The sequence below is a fragment of the Ascaphus truei genome, chromosome 3 (genome assembly GCF_040206685.1).
Source record: "Ascaphus truei isolate aAscTru1 chromosome 3, aAscTru1.hap1, whole genome shotgun sequence".
NCBI classification, from domain to species: domain Eukaryota; kingdom Metazoa; phylum Chordata; class Amphibia; order Anura; family Ascaphidae; genus Ascaphus; species Ascaphus truei.
Window position 1 is genome coordinate 381819844 of NC_134485.1, and position 15828 is coordinate 381835671.

Sequence of the window (15828 nt, forward strand, 5' to 3'; positions counted from 1 at the left end):
AATGTGCGTGGAAGGGATATTGTAATGTGCGTGGAAGGATATTGTAATGTGCGTGGAAGGGATATTGTAATGTGCGTGGAAGGGATATTGTAATGTGCGTGGAAGGGATATTGTAATGTGCGTGGAAGGATATTGTAATGTGTGTGGAAGGGATATTGTAATGTGCGTGGAAGGGATGTTGTAATGTGCGTGGAAGGATATTGTAATGTGCGTGGAAGGGATATTGTAATGTGCGTGGAAGGGATATTGTAATGTGCGTGGAAGGGATATTGTAATGTGCGTGGAAGGGATATTGTAATGTGCGTGGAAGGGATATTGTAATGTGGTGGAAGGGATATTGTAATGTGCGTGGAAGGGATATTGTAATGTGCGTGGAAGGGATATTGTAATGTGTGTGGAAGGGATATTGTAATGTGTGTGGAAGGGATATTGTAATGTGTGTGTGGAAGGGATATTGTAATGTGTGTGGAAGGGATATTGTAATGTGCGTGGAAGGGATATTGTAATGTGCGTGGAAGGGATATTGTAATGTGTGTGGAAGGGATATTGTAATGTGCGTGGAAGGGATATTGTAATGTGCGTGGAAGGGATATTGTAATGTGCGTGGAAGGGATATTGTAATGTGCGTGGAAGGGATATTGTAATGTGTGTGGAAGGGATATTGTAATGTGTGTGGAAGGGATATTGTAATGTGTGTGTGGAAGGGATATTGTAATGTGTGTGGAAGGGATATTGTAATGTGCGTGGAAGGGATATTGTAATGTGCGTGGAAGGGATATTGTAATGTGCGTGGAAGGGATATTGTAATGTGTGTGGAAGGGATATTGTAATGTGCGTGGAAGGGATATTGTAATGTGCGCGGAAGGGATATTGTAATGTGCGCGGAAGGGATATTGTAATGTGCGCGGAAGGGATGTTGTAATGTGTGTGGAAGGGATATTGTAATGTGTGTGGAAGGGATATTGTAATGTGTGTGTGGAAGGGATATTGTAATGTGCGTGGAAGGGATGTTGTAATGTGTGTGGAAGGGATATTGTAATGTGCGTGGAAGGGATATTGTAATGTGCGTGGAAGGGATATTGTAATGTGTGTGTGGAAGGGATATTGTAATGTGAGCGGAAGGGATATTGTAATGTGCGTGGAAGGGATATTGTAATGTGTGTGGAAGGGATATTGTAATGTGTGTGGAAGGGATATTGTAATGTGCGTGGAAGGGATATTGTAATGTGTGTGGAAGGGATATTGTAATGTGCGTGGAAGGGATATTGTAATGTGCGTGGAAGGGATATTGTAATGTGTGTGGAAGGGATATTGTAATGTGCGTGGAAGGGATATTGTAATGTGTGTGGAAGGGATATTGTAATGTGTGTGGAAGGGATATTGTAATGTGTGTGGAAGGGATATTGTAATGTGCGTGGAAGGGATATTGTAATGTGTGTGGAAGGGATATTGTAATGTGCGTGGAAGGGATATTGTAATGTGTGTGGAAGGGATATTGTAATGTGTGTGGAAGGGATATTGTAATGTGTGTGGAAGGGATATTGTAATGTGCGTGGAAGGATGTTGTAATGTGCGTGGAAGGGATATTGTAATGTGCGTGGAAGGGATATTGTAATGTGCGTGGAAGGGATATTGTAATGTGCGTGGAAGGGATATTGTAATGTGTGTGGAAGGGATATTGTAATGTGCGTGGAAGGGATATTGTAATGTGCGTGGAAGGGATATTGTAATGTGTGCGGAAGGGATATTGTAATGTGCGTGGAAGGGATATTGTAATGTGTGTGGAAGGGATATTGTAATGTGCGTGGAAGGGATATTGTAATGTGCGTGGAAGGGATATTGTAATGTGTGTGGAAGGGATATTGTAATGTGCGTGGAAGGGATATTGTAATGTGTGTGGAAGGGATATTGTAATGTGCGTGGAAGGGATATTGTAATGTGCGCGGAAGGGATATTGTAATGTGTGTGGAAGGGATATTGTAAGTGTGCGGAAGGGATATTGTAATGTGCGCGGAAGGGATATTGTAATGTGCGTGGAAGGGATATTGTAATGTGCGTGGAAGGGATATTGTAATGTGCGTGGAAGGGATATTGTAATGTGTGTGGAAGGGATATTGTAATGTGCGTGGAAGGGATATTGTAATGTGCGTGGAAGGGATATTGTAATGTGTGTGGAAGGGATATTGTAATGTGCGTGGAAGGGATGTTGTAATGTGCGTGGAAGGGATATTGTAATGTGTGTGGAAGGGATATTGTAATGTGCGTGGAAGGGATATTGTAATGTGCGTGGAAGGGATATTGTAATGTGCGTGGAAGGGATATTGTAATGTGCGTGGAAGGGATATTGTAATGTGCGTGGAAGGGATATTGTAATGTGCGTGGAAGGGATGTTGTAATGTGCGTGGAAGGGATATTGTAATGTGTGTGGAAGGGATATTGTAATGTGCGTGGAAGGGATATTGTAATGTGCGTGGAAGGGATATTGTAATGTGCGTGGAAGGGATATTGTAATGTGCGCGGAAGGGATATTGTAATGTGCGTGGAAGGGATATTGTAATGTGCGTGGAAGGGATATTGTAATGTGTGTGGAAGGGATATTGTAATGTGTGTGTGGAAGGGATATTGTAATGTGTGTGGAAGGGATATTGTAATGTGCGCGGAAGGGATATTGTAATGTGCGTGGAAGGGATATTGTAATGTGCGCGGAAGGGATATTGTAATGTGCGTGGAAGGGATGTTGTAATGTGCGTGGAAGGGATATTGTAATGTGTGTGGAAGGGATATTGTAATGTGCGCGGAAGGGATATTGTAATGTGTGTGGAAGGGATATTGTAATGTGTGTGGAAGGGATATTGTAATGTGCGTGGAAGGGATATTGTAATGTGTGTGGAAGGGATATTGTAATGTGTGTGGAAGGGATATTGTAATGTGCGTGGAAGGGATATTGTAATGTGTGTGGAAGGGATATTGTAATGTGGGTGGAAGGGATATTGTAATGTGTGTGGAAGGGATATTGTAATGTGCGTGGAAGGGATATTGTAATGTGTGTGGAAGGGATATTGTAATGTGCGTGGAAGGGATATTGTAATGTGCGTGGAAGGGATATTGTAATGTGCGCGGAAGGGATATTGTAATGTGTGTGTGGAAGGGATATTGTAATGTGCGTGGAAGGGATATTGTAATGTGCGTGGAAGGGATATTGTAATGTGTGTGTGGAAGGGATATTGTAATGTGTGTGGAAGGGATATTGTAATGTGCGCGGAAGGGATATTGTAATGTGGGTGGAAGGGATATTGTAATGTGCGTGGAAGGGATATTGTAATGTGCGTGGAAGGGATATTGTAATGTGCGTGGAAGGGATATTGTAATGTGCGCGGAAGGGATATTGTAATGTGTGTGTGGAAGGGATATTGTAATGTGTGTGGAAGGGATATTGTAATGTGTGTGTGAAGGGATATTGTAATGTGCGTGGAAGGGATATTGTAATGTGTGTGGAAGGGATATTGTAATGTGCGCGGAAGGGATATTGTAATGTGTGTGTGGAAGGGATATTGTAATGTGTGTGGAAGGGATATTGTAATGTGCGTGGAAGGGATATTGTAATGTGCGTGGAAGGGATATTGTAATGTGCGTGGAAGGGATATTGTAATGTGCGTGGAAGGGATATTGTAATGTGCGTGGAAGGGATATTGTAATGTGCGCGGAAGGGATATTGTAATGTGCGTGGAAGGGATGTTGTAATGTGTGTGTGGAAGGGATATTGTAATGTGCGTGGAAGGGATATTGTAATGTGCGTGGAAGGGATATTGTAATGTGCGTGGAAGGGATATTGTAATGTGCGTGGAAGGGATATTGTAATGTGCGCGGAAGGGATATTGTAATGTGCGTGGAAGGGATGTTGTAATGTGTGTGGAAGGGATATTGTAATGTGCGTGGAAGGGATATTGTAATGTGCGTGGAAGGGATATTGTACTGTGCGTGGAAGGGATATTGTAATGTGTGCGGAAGGGATATTGTAATGTGCGTGGAAGGGATATTGTAATGTGCGTGGAAGGGATATTGTAATGTGCGTGGAAGGGATATTGTAATGTGCGTGGAAGGGATATTGTAATGTGCGCGGAAGGGATATTGTAATGTGCGTGGAAGGGATATTGTAATGTGTGTGGAAGGGATATTGTAATGTGCGTGGAAGGGATAGTGTAATGTGCGTGGAAGGGATATTGTAATGTGCGTGGAAGGGATATTGTAATGTGCGTGGAAGGGATATTGTAATGTGCGTGGAAGGGATATTGTAATGTGCGCGGAAGGGATATTGTAATGTGCGTGGAAGGGATATTGTAATGTGTGTGTGGAAGGGATATTGTAATGTGCGCGGAAGGGATATTGTAATGTGCGTGGAAGGGATATAGTAATGTGCGTGGAAGGGATATTGTAATGTGTGTGGAAGGGATATTGTAATGTGTGTGGAAGGGATATTGTAATGTGCGTGGAAGGGATATTGTAATGTGTGTGTGGAAGGGATATTGTAATGTGCGTGGAAGGGATATTGTAATGTGTGCGTGGAAGGGATATTGTAATGTGCGTGGAAGGGATATTGTAATGTGCGTGGAAGAGATATTGTAATGTGCGTGGAAGGGATATTGTAATGTGCGCGGAAGGGATATTGTAATGTGTGTGGAAGGGATATTGTAATGTGTGTGGAAGGGATATTGTAATGTGTGTGGAAGGGATATTGTAATGTGCGTGGAAGGGATATTGTAATGTGCGTGGAAGGGATATTGTAATGTGCGCGTGGAAGGGATATTGTAATGTGTGCGTGGAAGGGATATTGTAATGTGTGCGTGGAAGGGATATTGTAATGTGTGCGTGGAAGGGATATTGTAATGTGCGTGGAAGGGATATTGTAATGTGTGTGGAAGGGATATTGTAATGTGCGTGGAAGGGATATTGTAATGTGCGTGGAAGGGATATTGTAATGTGCGTGGAAGGGATATTGTAATGTGTGTGGAAGGGATATTGTAATGTGTGTGGAAGGGATATTGTAATGTGTGTGGAAGGGATATTGTAATGTGTGTGGAAGGGATATTGTAATGTGCGTGGAAGGGATATTGTAATGTGCGTGGAAGGGATATTGTAATGTGCGCGGAAGGGATATTGTAATGTGCGTGGAAGGGATATTGTAATGTGCGTGGAAGGGATATTGTAATGTGTGTGGAAGGGATATTGTAATGTGTGTGGAAGGGATATTGTAATGTGTGTGGAAGGGATGTTGTAATGTGCGCGGAAGGGATATTGTAATGTGCGCGGAAGGGATGTTGTAATGTGTGTGGAAGGGATATTGTAATGTGCGTGGAAGGGATATTGTAATGTGCGTGGAAGGGATATTGTAATGTGCGCGGAAGGGATATTGTAATGTGAGTGGAAGGGATATTGTAATGTGTGTGGAAGGGATATTGTAATGTGTGTGGAAGGGATATTGTAATGTGCGTGGAAGGGATGTTGTAATGTGTGTGTGGAAGGGATATTGTAATGTGTGTGGAAGGGATATTGTAATGTGCGTGGAAGGGATATTGTAATGTGCGTGGAAGGGATATTGTAATGTGCGTGGAAGGGATATTGTAATGTGCGTGGAAGGGATATTGTAATGTGCGCGGAAGGGATATTGTAATGTGCGTGGAAGGGATATTGTAATGTGTGTGGAAGGGATATTGTAATGTGCGTGGAAGGGATATTGTAATGTGTGTGGAAGGGATATTGTAATGTGTGTGTGGAAGGGATATTGTAATGTGCGCGGAAGGGATATTGTAATGTGCGCGGAAGGGATATTGTAATGTGCGCGGAAGGGATATTGTAATGTGTGTGGAAGGGATATTGTAATGTGTGTGTGGAAGGGATATTGTAATGTGTGTGGAAGGGATATTGTAATGTGCGTGGAAGGGATATTGTAATGTGCGCGGAAGGGATATTGTAATGTGCGTGGAAGGGATATTGTAATGTGTGTGGAAGGGATATTGTAATGTGCGCGGAAGGGATATTGTAATGTGCGTGGAAGGGATATTGTAATGTGTGTGGAAGGGATATTGTAATGTGTGTGGAAGGGATATTGTAATGTGCGTGGAAGGGATATTGTAATGTGCGTGGAAGGGATATTGTAATGTGCGTGGAAGGGATATTGTAATGTGCGCTGGAAGGGATATTGTAATGTGCGTGGAAGGGATATTGTAATGTGTGTGGAAGGGATATTGTAATGTGCGTGGAAGGGATATTGTAATGTGCGTGGAAGGGGATATTGTAATGTGCGTGGAAGGGATATTGTAATGTGCGTGGAAGGGATATTGTAATGTGTGTGTGGAAGGGATATTGTAATGTGCGCGGAAGGGATATTGTAATGTGTGTGGAAGGGATATTGTAATGTGTGTGTGGAAGGATATTGTAATTGTGTGTGGAAGGGATGTTGTAATGTGCGTGGAAGGGATATTGTAATGTGCGCGGAAGGGATATTGTAATGTGCGTGGAAGGGATATTGTAATGTGTGTGGAAGGGATATTGTAATGTGCGTGGAAGGGATATTGTAATGTGTGTGGAAGGGATATTGTAATGTGCGTGGAAGGGATATTGTAATGTGTGTGGAAGGGATATTGTAATGTGCGTGGAAGGGATATTGTAATGTGTGTGGAAGGGATATTGTAATGTGTGTGGAAGGGATATTGTAATGTGCGTGGAAGGGATATTGTAATGTGCGTGGAAGGGATATTGTAATGTGTGTGGAAGGGATATTGTAATGTGCGTGGAAGGGATATTGTAATGTGTGTGGAAGGGATATTGTACTGTGCGTGGAAGGGATATTGTAATGTGTGTGGAAGGGATATTGTAATGTGTGTGGAAGGGATATTGTAATGTGTGTGGAAGGGATATTGTAATGTGCGTGGAAGGGATATTGTAATGTGCGTGGAAGGGATATTGTAATGTGCGTGGAAGGGATATTGTAATGTGTGTGGAAGGGATATTGTAATGTGTGTGGAAGGGATATTGTAATGTGCGTGGAAGGGATATTGTAATGTGCGCGGAAGGGATATTGTAATGTGCGTGGAAGGGATATTGTAATGTGCGTGGAAGGGATATTGTAATGTGTGGAAGGGATATTGTAATGTGCGTGGAAGGGATATTGTAATGTGTGTGGAAGGGATATTGTAATGTGTGTGGAAGGGATATTGTAATGTGCGTGGAAGGGATATTGTAATGTGTGTGGAAGGGATGTTGTAATGTGCGTGGAAGGGATATTGTAATGTGTGTGGAAGGGATATTGTAATGTGTGTGGAAGGGATATTGTAATGTGCGTGGAAGGGATATTGTAATGTGTGTGGAAGGGATATTGTAATGTGCGTGGAAGGGATATTGTAATGTGTGTGGAAGGGATATTGTAATGTGCGTGGAAGGGATATTGTAATGTGTGTGGAAGGGATATTGTAATGTGTGTGGAAGGGATATTGTAATGTGCGTGGAAGGGATATTGTAATGTGTGTGGAAGGGATGTTGTAATGTGTGTGGAAGGGATATTGTAATGTGCGTGGAAGGGATATTGTAATGTGTGTGGAGGGATATTGTAATGTGCGTGGAAGGGATATTGTAATGTGCGTGGAAGGGATATTGTAATGTGCGTGGAAGGGATATTGTAATGTGCGTGGAAGGGATATTGTAATGTGCGTGGAAGGATATTGTAATGTGCGTGGAAGGGATATTGTAATGTGGGTGGAAGGGATATTGTAATGTGCGTGGAAGGGATATTGTAATGTGCGTGGAAGGGATATTGTAATGTGCGCGGAAGGGATATTGTAATGTGTGTGGAAGGGATATTGTAATGTGTGTGGAAGGGATATTGTAATGTGCGTGGAAGGGATATTGTAATGTGCGTGGAAGGGATATTGTAATGTGCGTGGAAGGGATATTGTAATGTGCGTGGAAGGGATATTGTAATGTGTGTGGAAGGGATATTGTAATGTGCGTGGAAGGGATATTGTAATGTGCGTGGAAGGGATATTGTAATGTGTGTGGAAGGGATATTGTAATGTGTGTGGAAGGGATATTGTAATGTGTGTGTGGAAGGGATATTGTAATGTGTGTGGAAGGGATATTGTAATGTGCGTGGAAGGGATATTGTAATGTGTGTGGAAGGGATATTGTAATGTGCGTGGAAGGGATATTGTAATGTGCGTGGAAGGGATGTTGTAATGTGTGTGGAAGGAATATTGTAATGTGTGTGGAAGGGATATTGTAATGTGCGTGGAAGGGATATTGTAATGTGCGTGGAAGGGATATTGTAATGTGCGTGGAAGGGATATTGTAATGTGCGCGGAAGGGATATTGTAATGTGCGTGGAAGGGATGTTGTAATGTGTGTGTGGAAGGGATATTGTAATGTGTGTGGAAGGGATATTGTAATGTGTGTGGAAGGGATGTTGTAATGTGTGTGTGGAAGGGATATTGTAATGTGTGTGTGGAAGGGATATTGTAATGTGCGTGGAAGGGATATTGTAATGTGTGTGGAAGGGATATTGTAATGTGTGTGTGGAAGGGATATTGTAATGTGCGCGGAAGGGATATTGTAATGTGTGTGGAAGGGATATTGTAATGTGTGTGGAAGGGATATTGTAATGTGCGTGTGGAAGGGATATTGTAATGTGCGCGGAAGGGATATTGTAATGTGTGTGTGGAAGGGATATTGTAATGTGTGTGGAAGGGATATTGTAATGTGTGTGGAAGGGATATTGTAATGTGTGTGGAAGGGATGTTGTAATGTGTGTGGAAGGGATATTGTAATGTGCGTGGAAGGGATATTGTAATGTGCATGGAAGGGATATTGTAATGTGCGCGGAAGGGATATTGTAATGTGTGTGGAAGGGATATTGTAATGTGCGCGGAAGGGATATTGTAATGTGTGTGGAAGGGATATTGTAATGTACGTGGAAGGGATATTGTAATGTGTGTGGAAGGGATATTGTAATGTGCGTGGAAGGGATATTGTAATGTACGTGGAAGGGATATTGTAATGTGTGTGGAAGGGATATTGTAATGTGCGCGGAAGGGATATTGTAATGTGTGTGGAAGGGATATTGTAATGTGCGTGGAAGGGATATTGTAATGTGCGTGGAAGGGATATTGTAATGTGCGTGGAAGGGATATTGTAATGTGTGCGTGGAAGGGATATTGTAATGTGCGTGGAAGGGATATTGTAATGTGCGTGGAAGGGATATTGTAATGTGCGTGGAAGGGATATTGTAATGTGCGTGGAAGGGATATTGTAATGTGTGTGGAAGGGATATTGTAATGTGTGTGGAAGGGATATTGTAATGTGTGTGGAAGGGATATTGTAATGTGCGTGGAAGGGATATTGTAATGTGCGTGGAAGGGATATTGTAATGTGTGTGGAAGGGATATTGTAATGTGCGTGGAAGGGATATTGTAATGTGCGTGGAAGGGATATTGTAATGTGCGTGGAAGGGATATTGTAATGTGCGTGGAAGGGATATTGTAATGTGTGTGGAAGGGATATTGTAATGTGTGTGTGGAAGGGATATTGTAATGTGCGTGGAAGGGATATTGTAATGTGTGTGGAAGGGATATTGTAATGTGTGTGGAAGGGATATTGTAATGTGCGCGGAAGGGATATTGTAATGTGCGTGGAAGGGATATTGTAATGTGCGTGGAAGGGATATTGTAATGTGCGTGGAAGGGATATTGTAATGTGTGTGTGGAAGGGATATTGTAATGTGTGCGTGGAAGGGATATTGTAATGTGTGTGGAAGGGATATTGTAATGTGCGTGGAAGGGATATTGTAATGTGTGTGGAAGGGATATTGTAATGTGTGTGGAAGGGATATTGTAATGTGCGCGGAAGGGATATTGTAATGTGTGTGGAAGGGATATTGTAATGTGTGTGGAAGGGATATTGTAATGTGCGCGGAAGGGATATTGTAATGTGTGTGGAAGGGATATTGTAATGTGTGTGGAAGGGATATTGTAATGTGCGTGGAAGGGATATTGTAATGTGCGTGGAAGGGATATAGTAATGTGCGCGGAAGGGATATTGTAATGTGTGTGGAAGGGATATTGTAATGTGTGTGGAAGGGATATTGTAATGTGTGTGGAAGGGATATAGTAATGTGCGTGGAAGGGATATTGTAATGTGCGTGGAAGGGATGTTGTAATGTGTGTGGAAGGGATATTGTAATGTGTGTGGAAGGGATATTGTAATGTGCGTGGAAGGGATATTGTAATGTGCGTGGAAGGGATATAGTAATGTGCGTGGAAGGGATATTGTAATGTGCGTGGAAGGGATATTGTAATGTGCGCGGAAGGGATATTGTAATGTGCGTGGAAGGGATATTGTAATGTGCGTGGAAGGGATATTGTAATGTGCGTGGAAGGGATATTGTAATGTGCGTGGAAGGGATATTGTAATGTGCGCGGAAGGGATATTGTAATGTGTGCGGAAGGGATATTGTAATGTGCGTGGAAGGGATATTGTAATGTGTGCGGAAGGGATATTGTAATGTGCGTGGAAGGGATATTGTAATGTGTGTGGAAGGGATATTGTAATGTGCGTGGAAGGGATATTGTAATGTGCGTGGAAGGGATATTGTAATGTGCGTGGAAGGGATATTGTAATGTGTGTGGAAGGGATATTGTAATGTGCGTGGAAGGGATATTGTAATGTGTGTGGAAGGGATATTGTAATGTGTGTGGAAGGGATATTGTAATGTGTGTGGAAGGGATATTGTAATGTGTGTGTGGAAGGGATATTGTAATGTGTGTGTGGAAGGGATATTGTAATGTGCGTGGAAGGGATATTGTAATGTGCGTGGAAGGGATATTGTAATGTGCGTGGAAGGGATATTGTAATGTGCGTGGAAGGGATATTGTAATGTGTGTGGAAGGGATATTGTAATGTGCGTGGAAGGGATATTGTAATGTGTGTGGAAGGGATATTGTAATGTGCGTGGAAGGGATATTGTAATGTGCGTGGAAGGGATATTGTAATGTGCGTGGAAGGGATATTGTAATGTGCGTGGAAGGGATATTGTAATGTGCGCGGAAGGGATATTGTAATGTGCGTGGAAGGGATATTGTAATGTGTGTGGAAGGGATATTGTAATGTGCGTGGAAGGGATATTGTAATGTGCGCGGAAGGGATATTGTAATGTGTGTGGAAGGGATATTGTAATGTGTGTGGAAGGGATATTGTAATGTGCGCGGAAGGGATATTGTAATGTGCGTGGAAGGGATATTGTAATGTGCGTGGAAGGGATATTGTAATGTGCGTGGAAGGGATATTGTAATGTGCGTGGAAGGGATATTGTAATGTGTGCGGAAGGGATATTGTAATGTGTGTGGAAGGGATATTGTAATGTGCGTGGAAGGGATATTGTAATGTGCGTGGAAGGGATATTGTAATGTGTGTGGAAGGGATATTGTAATGTGCGTGGAAGGGATATTGTAATGTGCGTGGAAGGGATATTGTAATGTGTGCGTGGAAGGGATATTGTAATGTGCGTGGAAGGGATATTGTAATGTGTGCGGAAGGGATATTGTAATGTGTGTGTGGAAGGGATATTGTAATGTGCGTGGAAGGGATATTGTAATGTGCGTGGAAGGGATATTGTAATGTGTGTGGAAGGGATATTGTAATGTGTGTGTGGAAGGGATATTGTAATGTGTGCGTGGAAGGGATATTGTAATGTGTGTGGAAGGGATATTGTAATGTGTGTGGAAGGGATATTGTAATGTGTGTGGAAGGGATATTGTAATGTGTGTGGAAGGGATATAGTAATGTGCGTGGAAGGGATATTGTAATGTGCGTGGAAGGGATATTGTAATGTGCGTGGAAGGGATATTGTAATGTGCGTGGAAGGGATATTGTAATGTGCGTGGAAGGGATATTGTAATGTGCGTGGAAGGGATATTGTAATGTGCGTGGAAGGGATATTGTAATGTGCGTGGAAGGGATATTGTAATGTGCGTGGAAGGGATATTGTAATGTGTGTGGAAGGGATATTGTAATGTGCGCGGAAGGGATATTGTAATGTGTGTGGAAGGGATATTGTAATGTGCGTGGAAGGGATATTGTAATGTGTGTGTGGAAGGGATATTGTAATGTGTGTGGAAGGGATATTGTAATGTGCGTGGAAGGGATATTGTAATGTGTGTGGAAGGGATATTGTAATGTGCGCGGAAGGGATATTGTAATGTGCGTGGAAGGGATATTGTAATGTGCGTGGAAGGGATATTGTAATGTGTGTGTGGAAGGGATATTGTAATGTGCGTGGAAGGGATATTGTAATGTGCGTGGAAGGGATATTGTAATGTGCGTGGAAGGGATATTGTAATGTGCGTGGAAGGGATATTGTAATGTGCGCGGAAGGGATATTGTAATGTGCGCGGAAGGGATATTGTAATGTGCGTGGAAGGGATATTGTAATGTGCGTGGAAGGGATATTGTAATGTGCGTGGAAGGGATATTGTAATGTGCGTGGAAGGGATATTGTAATGTGCGTGGAAGGGATATTGTAATGTGCGCGGAAGGGATATTGTAATGTGCGTGGAAGGGATATTGTAATGTGCGTGGAAGGGATATTGTAATGTGCGTGGAAGGGATATTGTAATGTGTGTGGAAGGGATGTTGTAATGTGCGTGGAAGGGATATTGTAATGTGTGTGGAAGGGATATTGTAATGTGCGTGGAAGGGATATTGTAATGTGCGTGGAAGGGATATTGTAATGTGCGCGGAAGGGATGTTGTAATGTGTGCGGAAGGGATATTGTAATGTGCGCGGAAGGGATATTGTAATGTGCGTGGAAGGGATATTGTAATGTGTGTGGAAGGGATATTGTAATGTGTGTGGAAGGGATATTGTAATGTGCGTGGAAGGGATATTGTAATGTGCGTGGAAGGGATATTGTAATGTGCGTGGAAGGGATATTGTAATGTGTGTGTGGAAGGGATATTGTAATGTGCGTGGAAGGGATATTGTAATGTGTGCGTGGAAGGGATATTGTAATGTGTGTGTGGAAGGGATATTGTAATGTGTGTGTGGAAGGGATATTGTAATGTGCGTGGAAGGGATATTGTAATGTGTGTGTGGAAGGGATATTGTAATGTGTGTGGAAGGGATATTGTAATGTGTGTGGAAGGGATATTGTAATGTGCGTGGAAGGGATATTGTAATGTGCGCGGAAGGGATATTGTAATGTGCGTGGAAGGGATATTGTAATGTGTGTGGAAGGGATATTGTAATGTGTGTGGAAGGGATATTGTAATGTGCGTGGAAGGGATATAGTAATGTGCGTGGAAGGGATATTGTAATGTGCGTGGAAGGGATATTGTAATGTGTGTGGAAGGGATATTGTAATGTGCGTGGAAGGGATATTGTAATGTGCGTGGAAGGGATATTGTAATGTGTGTGGAAGGGATATTGTAATGTGTGTGGAAGGGATATTGTAATGTGCGTGGAAGGGATATTGTAATGTGTGCGTGGAAGGGATATTGTAATGTGTGTGGAAGGGATATTGTAATGTGCGTGGAAGGGATATTGTAATGTGCGTGGAAGGGATATTGTAATGTGTGTGGAAGGGATATTGTAATGTGCGTGGAAGGGATATTGTAATGTGTGTGGAAGGGATATTGTAATGTGTGTGGAAGGGATATTGTAATGTGTGTGGAAGGGATATTGTAATGTGTGTGGAAGGGATATTGTAATGTGTGTGGAAGGGATATTGTAATGTGTGTGGAAGGGATATTGTAATGTGCGCGGAAGGGATATTGTACTGTAAGTGGAAGGGATATTGTAATGTGCGTGGAAGGGATATTGTAATGTGTGTGGAAGGGATATTGTAATGTGTGTGGAAGGGATATTGTAATGTGCGCGGAAGGGATATTGTAATGTGCGTGGAAGGGATATTGTAATGTGTGTGGAAGGGATATTGTAATGTGCGTGGAAGGGATATTGTAATGTGTGTGGAAGGGATATTGTAATGTGTGTGGAAGGGATATTGTAATGTGTGTGGAAGGGATATTGTAATGTGCGTGGAAGGGATATTGTAATGTGTGTGGAAGGGATATTGTAATGTGCGTGGAAGGGATATTGTAATGTGTGTGGAAGGGATATTGTAATGTGTGTGGAAGGGATATTGTAATGTGCGTGGAAGGGATATTGTAATGTGTGTGGAAGGGATATTGTAATGTGTGTGGAAGGGATATTGTAATGTGCGCGGAAGGGATATTGTAATGTGCGTGGAAGGGATATTGTAATGTGCGTGGAAGGGATATTGTAATGTGTGTGGAAGGGATATTGTAATGTGCGTGGAAGGGATATTGTAATGTGTGTGGAAGGGATATTGTAATGTGCGTGGAAGGGATATTGTAATGTGTGTGGAAGGGATATTGTAATGTGCGTGGAAGGGATATTGTAATGTGCGTGGAAGGGATATTGTAATGTGCGTGGAAGGGATATTGTAATGTGCGTGGAAGGGATATTGTAATGTGCGTGGAAGGGATATTGTAATGTGCGTGGAAGGGATATTGTAATGTGCGTGGAAGGGATATTGTAATGTGCGTGGAAGGGATATTGTAATGTGCGTGGAAGGGATATTGTAATGTGTGTGGAAGGGATATTGTAATGTGTGTGGAAGGGATATTGTAATGTGTGTGGAAGGGATATTGTAATGTGCGTGGAAGGGATATTGTAATGTGTGTGGAAGGGATATTGTAATGTGCGTGGAAGGGATATTGTAATGTGCGTGGAAGGGATATTGTAATGTGCGTGGAAGGGATATTGTAATGTGCGTGGAAGGGATATTGTAATGTGGGTGGAAGGGATATTGTAATGTGCGTGGAAGGGATATTGTAATGTGTGTGGAAGGGATATTGTAATGTGCGTGGAAGGGATATTGTAATGTGTGTGGAAGGGATATTGTAATGTGTGTGGAAGGGATATTGTAATGTGCGTGGAAGGGATATTGTAATGTGCGTGGAAGGGATATTGTAATGTGCGTGGAAGGGATATTGTAATGTGTGTGGAAGGGATATTGTAATGTGTGTGGAAGGGATATTGTAATGTGTGTGGAAGGGATATTGTAATGTGTGTGGAAGGGATATTGTAATGTGCGTGGAAGGGATATTGTAATGTGTGTGGAAGGGATATTGTAATGTGCGTGGAAGGGATATTGTAATGTGCGTGGAAGGGATATTGTAATGTGTGTGGAAGGGATATTGTAATGTGCGTGGAAGGGATATTGTAATGTGCAAGTCAAAGATTAGCCTAGAAGTTTCACACTCTGGTAATCAAAGACCTCTACCACGTTTGGATTGGTATAGCATGAGACAGACTCCATACATTAGGCTTTTTGTCAGTACACTTTGTCAGTTGTGATATAATATCATTATATATTATATAATATATATATATATATATATATATATATATATATATATATATATATATATATATATATAACCGGTTGCACTTTTTGTAACTGCTTTCAATTTAGGTACTTCCAGGACTACAAAAAATGCCCCCCTGGAACCTTTCACTCCAAATGAAGGTGACGCTAGAAGTAATGAGCCGATGGCCGATAATAACCCTGGTACTGACGGACATGCTTTTGAAATGGATGAGGGTGAGTTGTGGTACATTTTCTCTTTGTGTGTACCACAGATTCCCTTCACATCAACTTCTTATTTAGTTCCTGAAAGCAGGAAGAAGTAAAATGGACACGCCGTATTAAATTCTGATCATCAAAGCCGTATAATCTTACAGTTCCTAAGACGCATTCCT

At 42.2% G+C, this 15828-nt stretch overlaps 1 protein-coding gene across 2 annotated transcripts in view; it reads left to right on the top strand.

Moving 5' to 3' along the window:
• NPAT (nuclear protein, coactivator of histone transcription) overlaps positions 1-15828 on the top strand; it is a 76647-nt gene that overhangs the window by 44846 nt on the left and 15973 nt on the right. For both annotated transcript variants that reach the window (XM_075592360.1, XM_075592359.1), the window contains one exon: positions 15542-15670. In XM_075592360.1, the coding sequence (XP_075448475.1) occupies positions 15542-15670 (129 nt within the window). The remainder of the gene's footprint in view (positions 1-15541; positions 15671-15828) is intronic.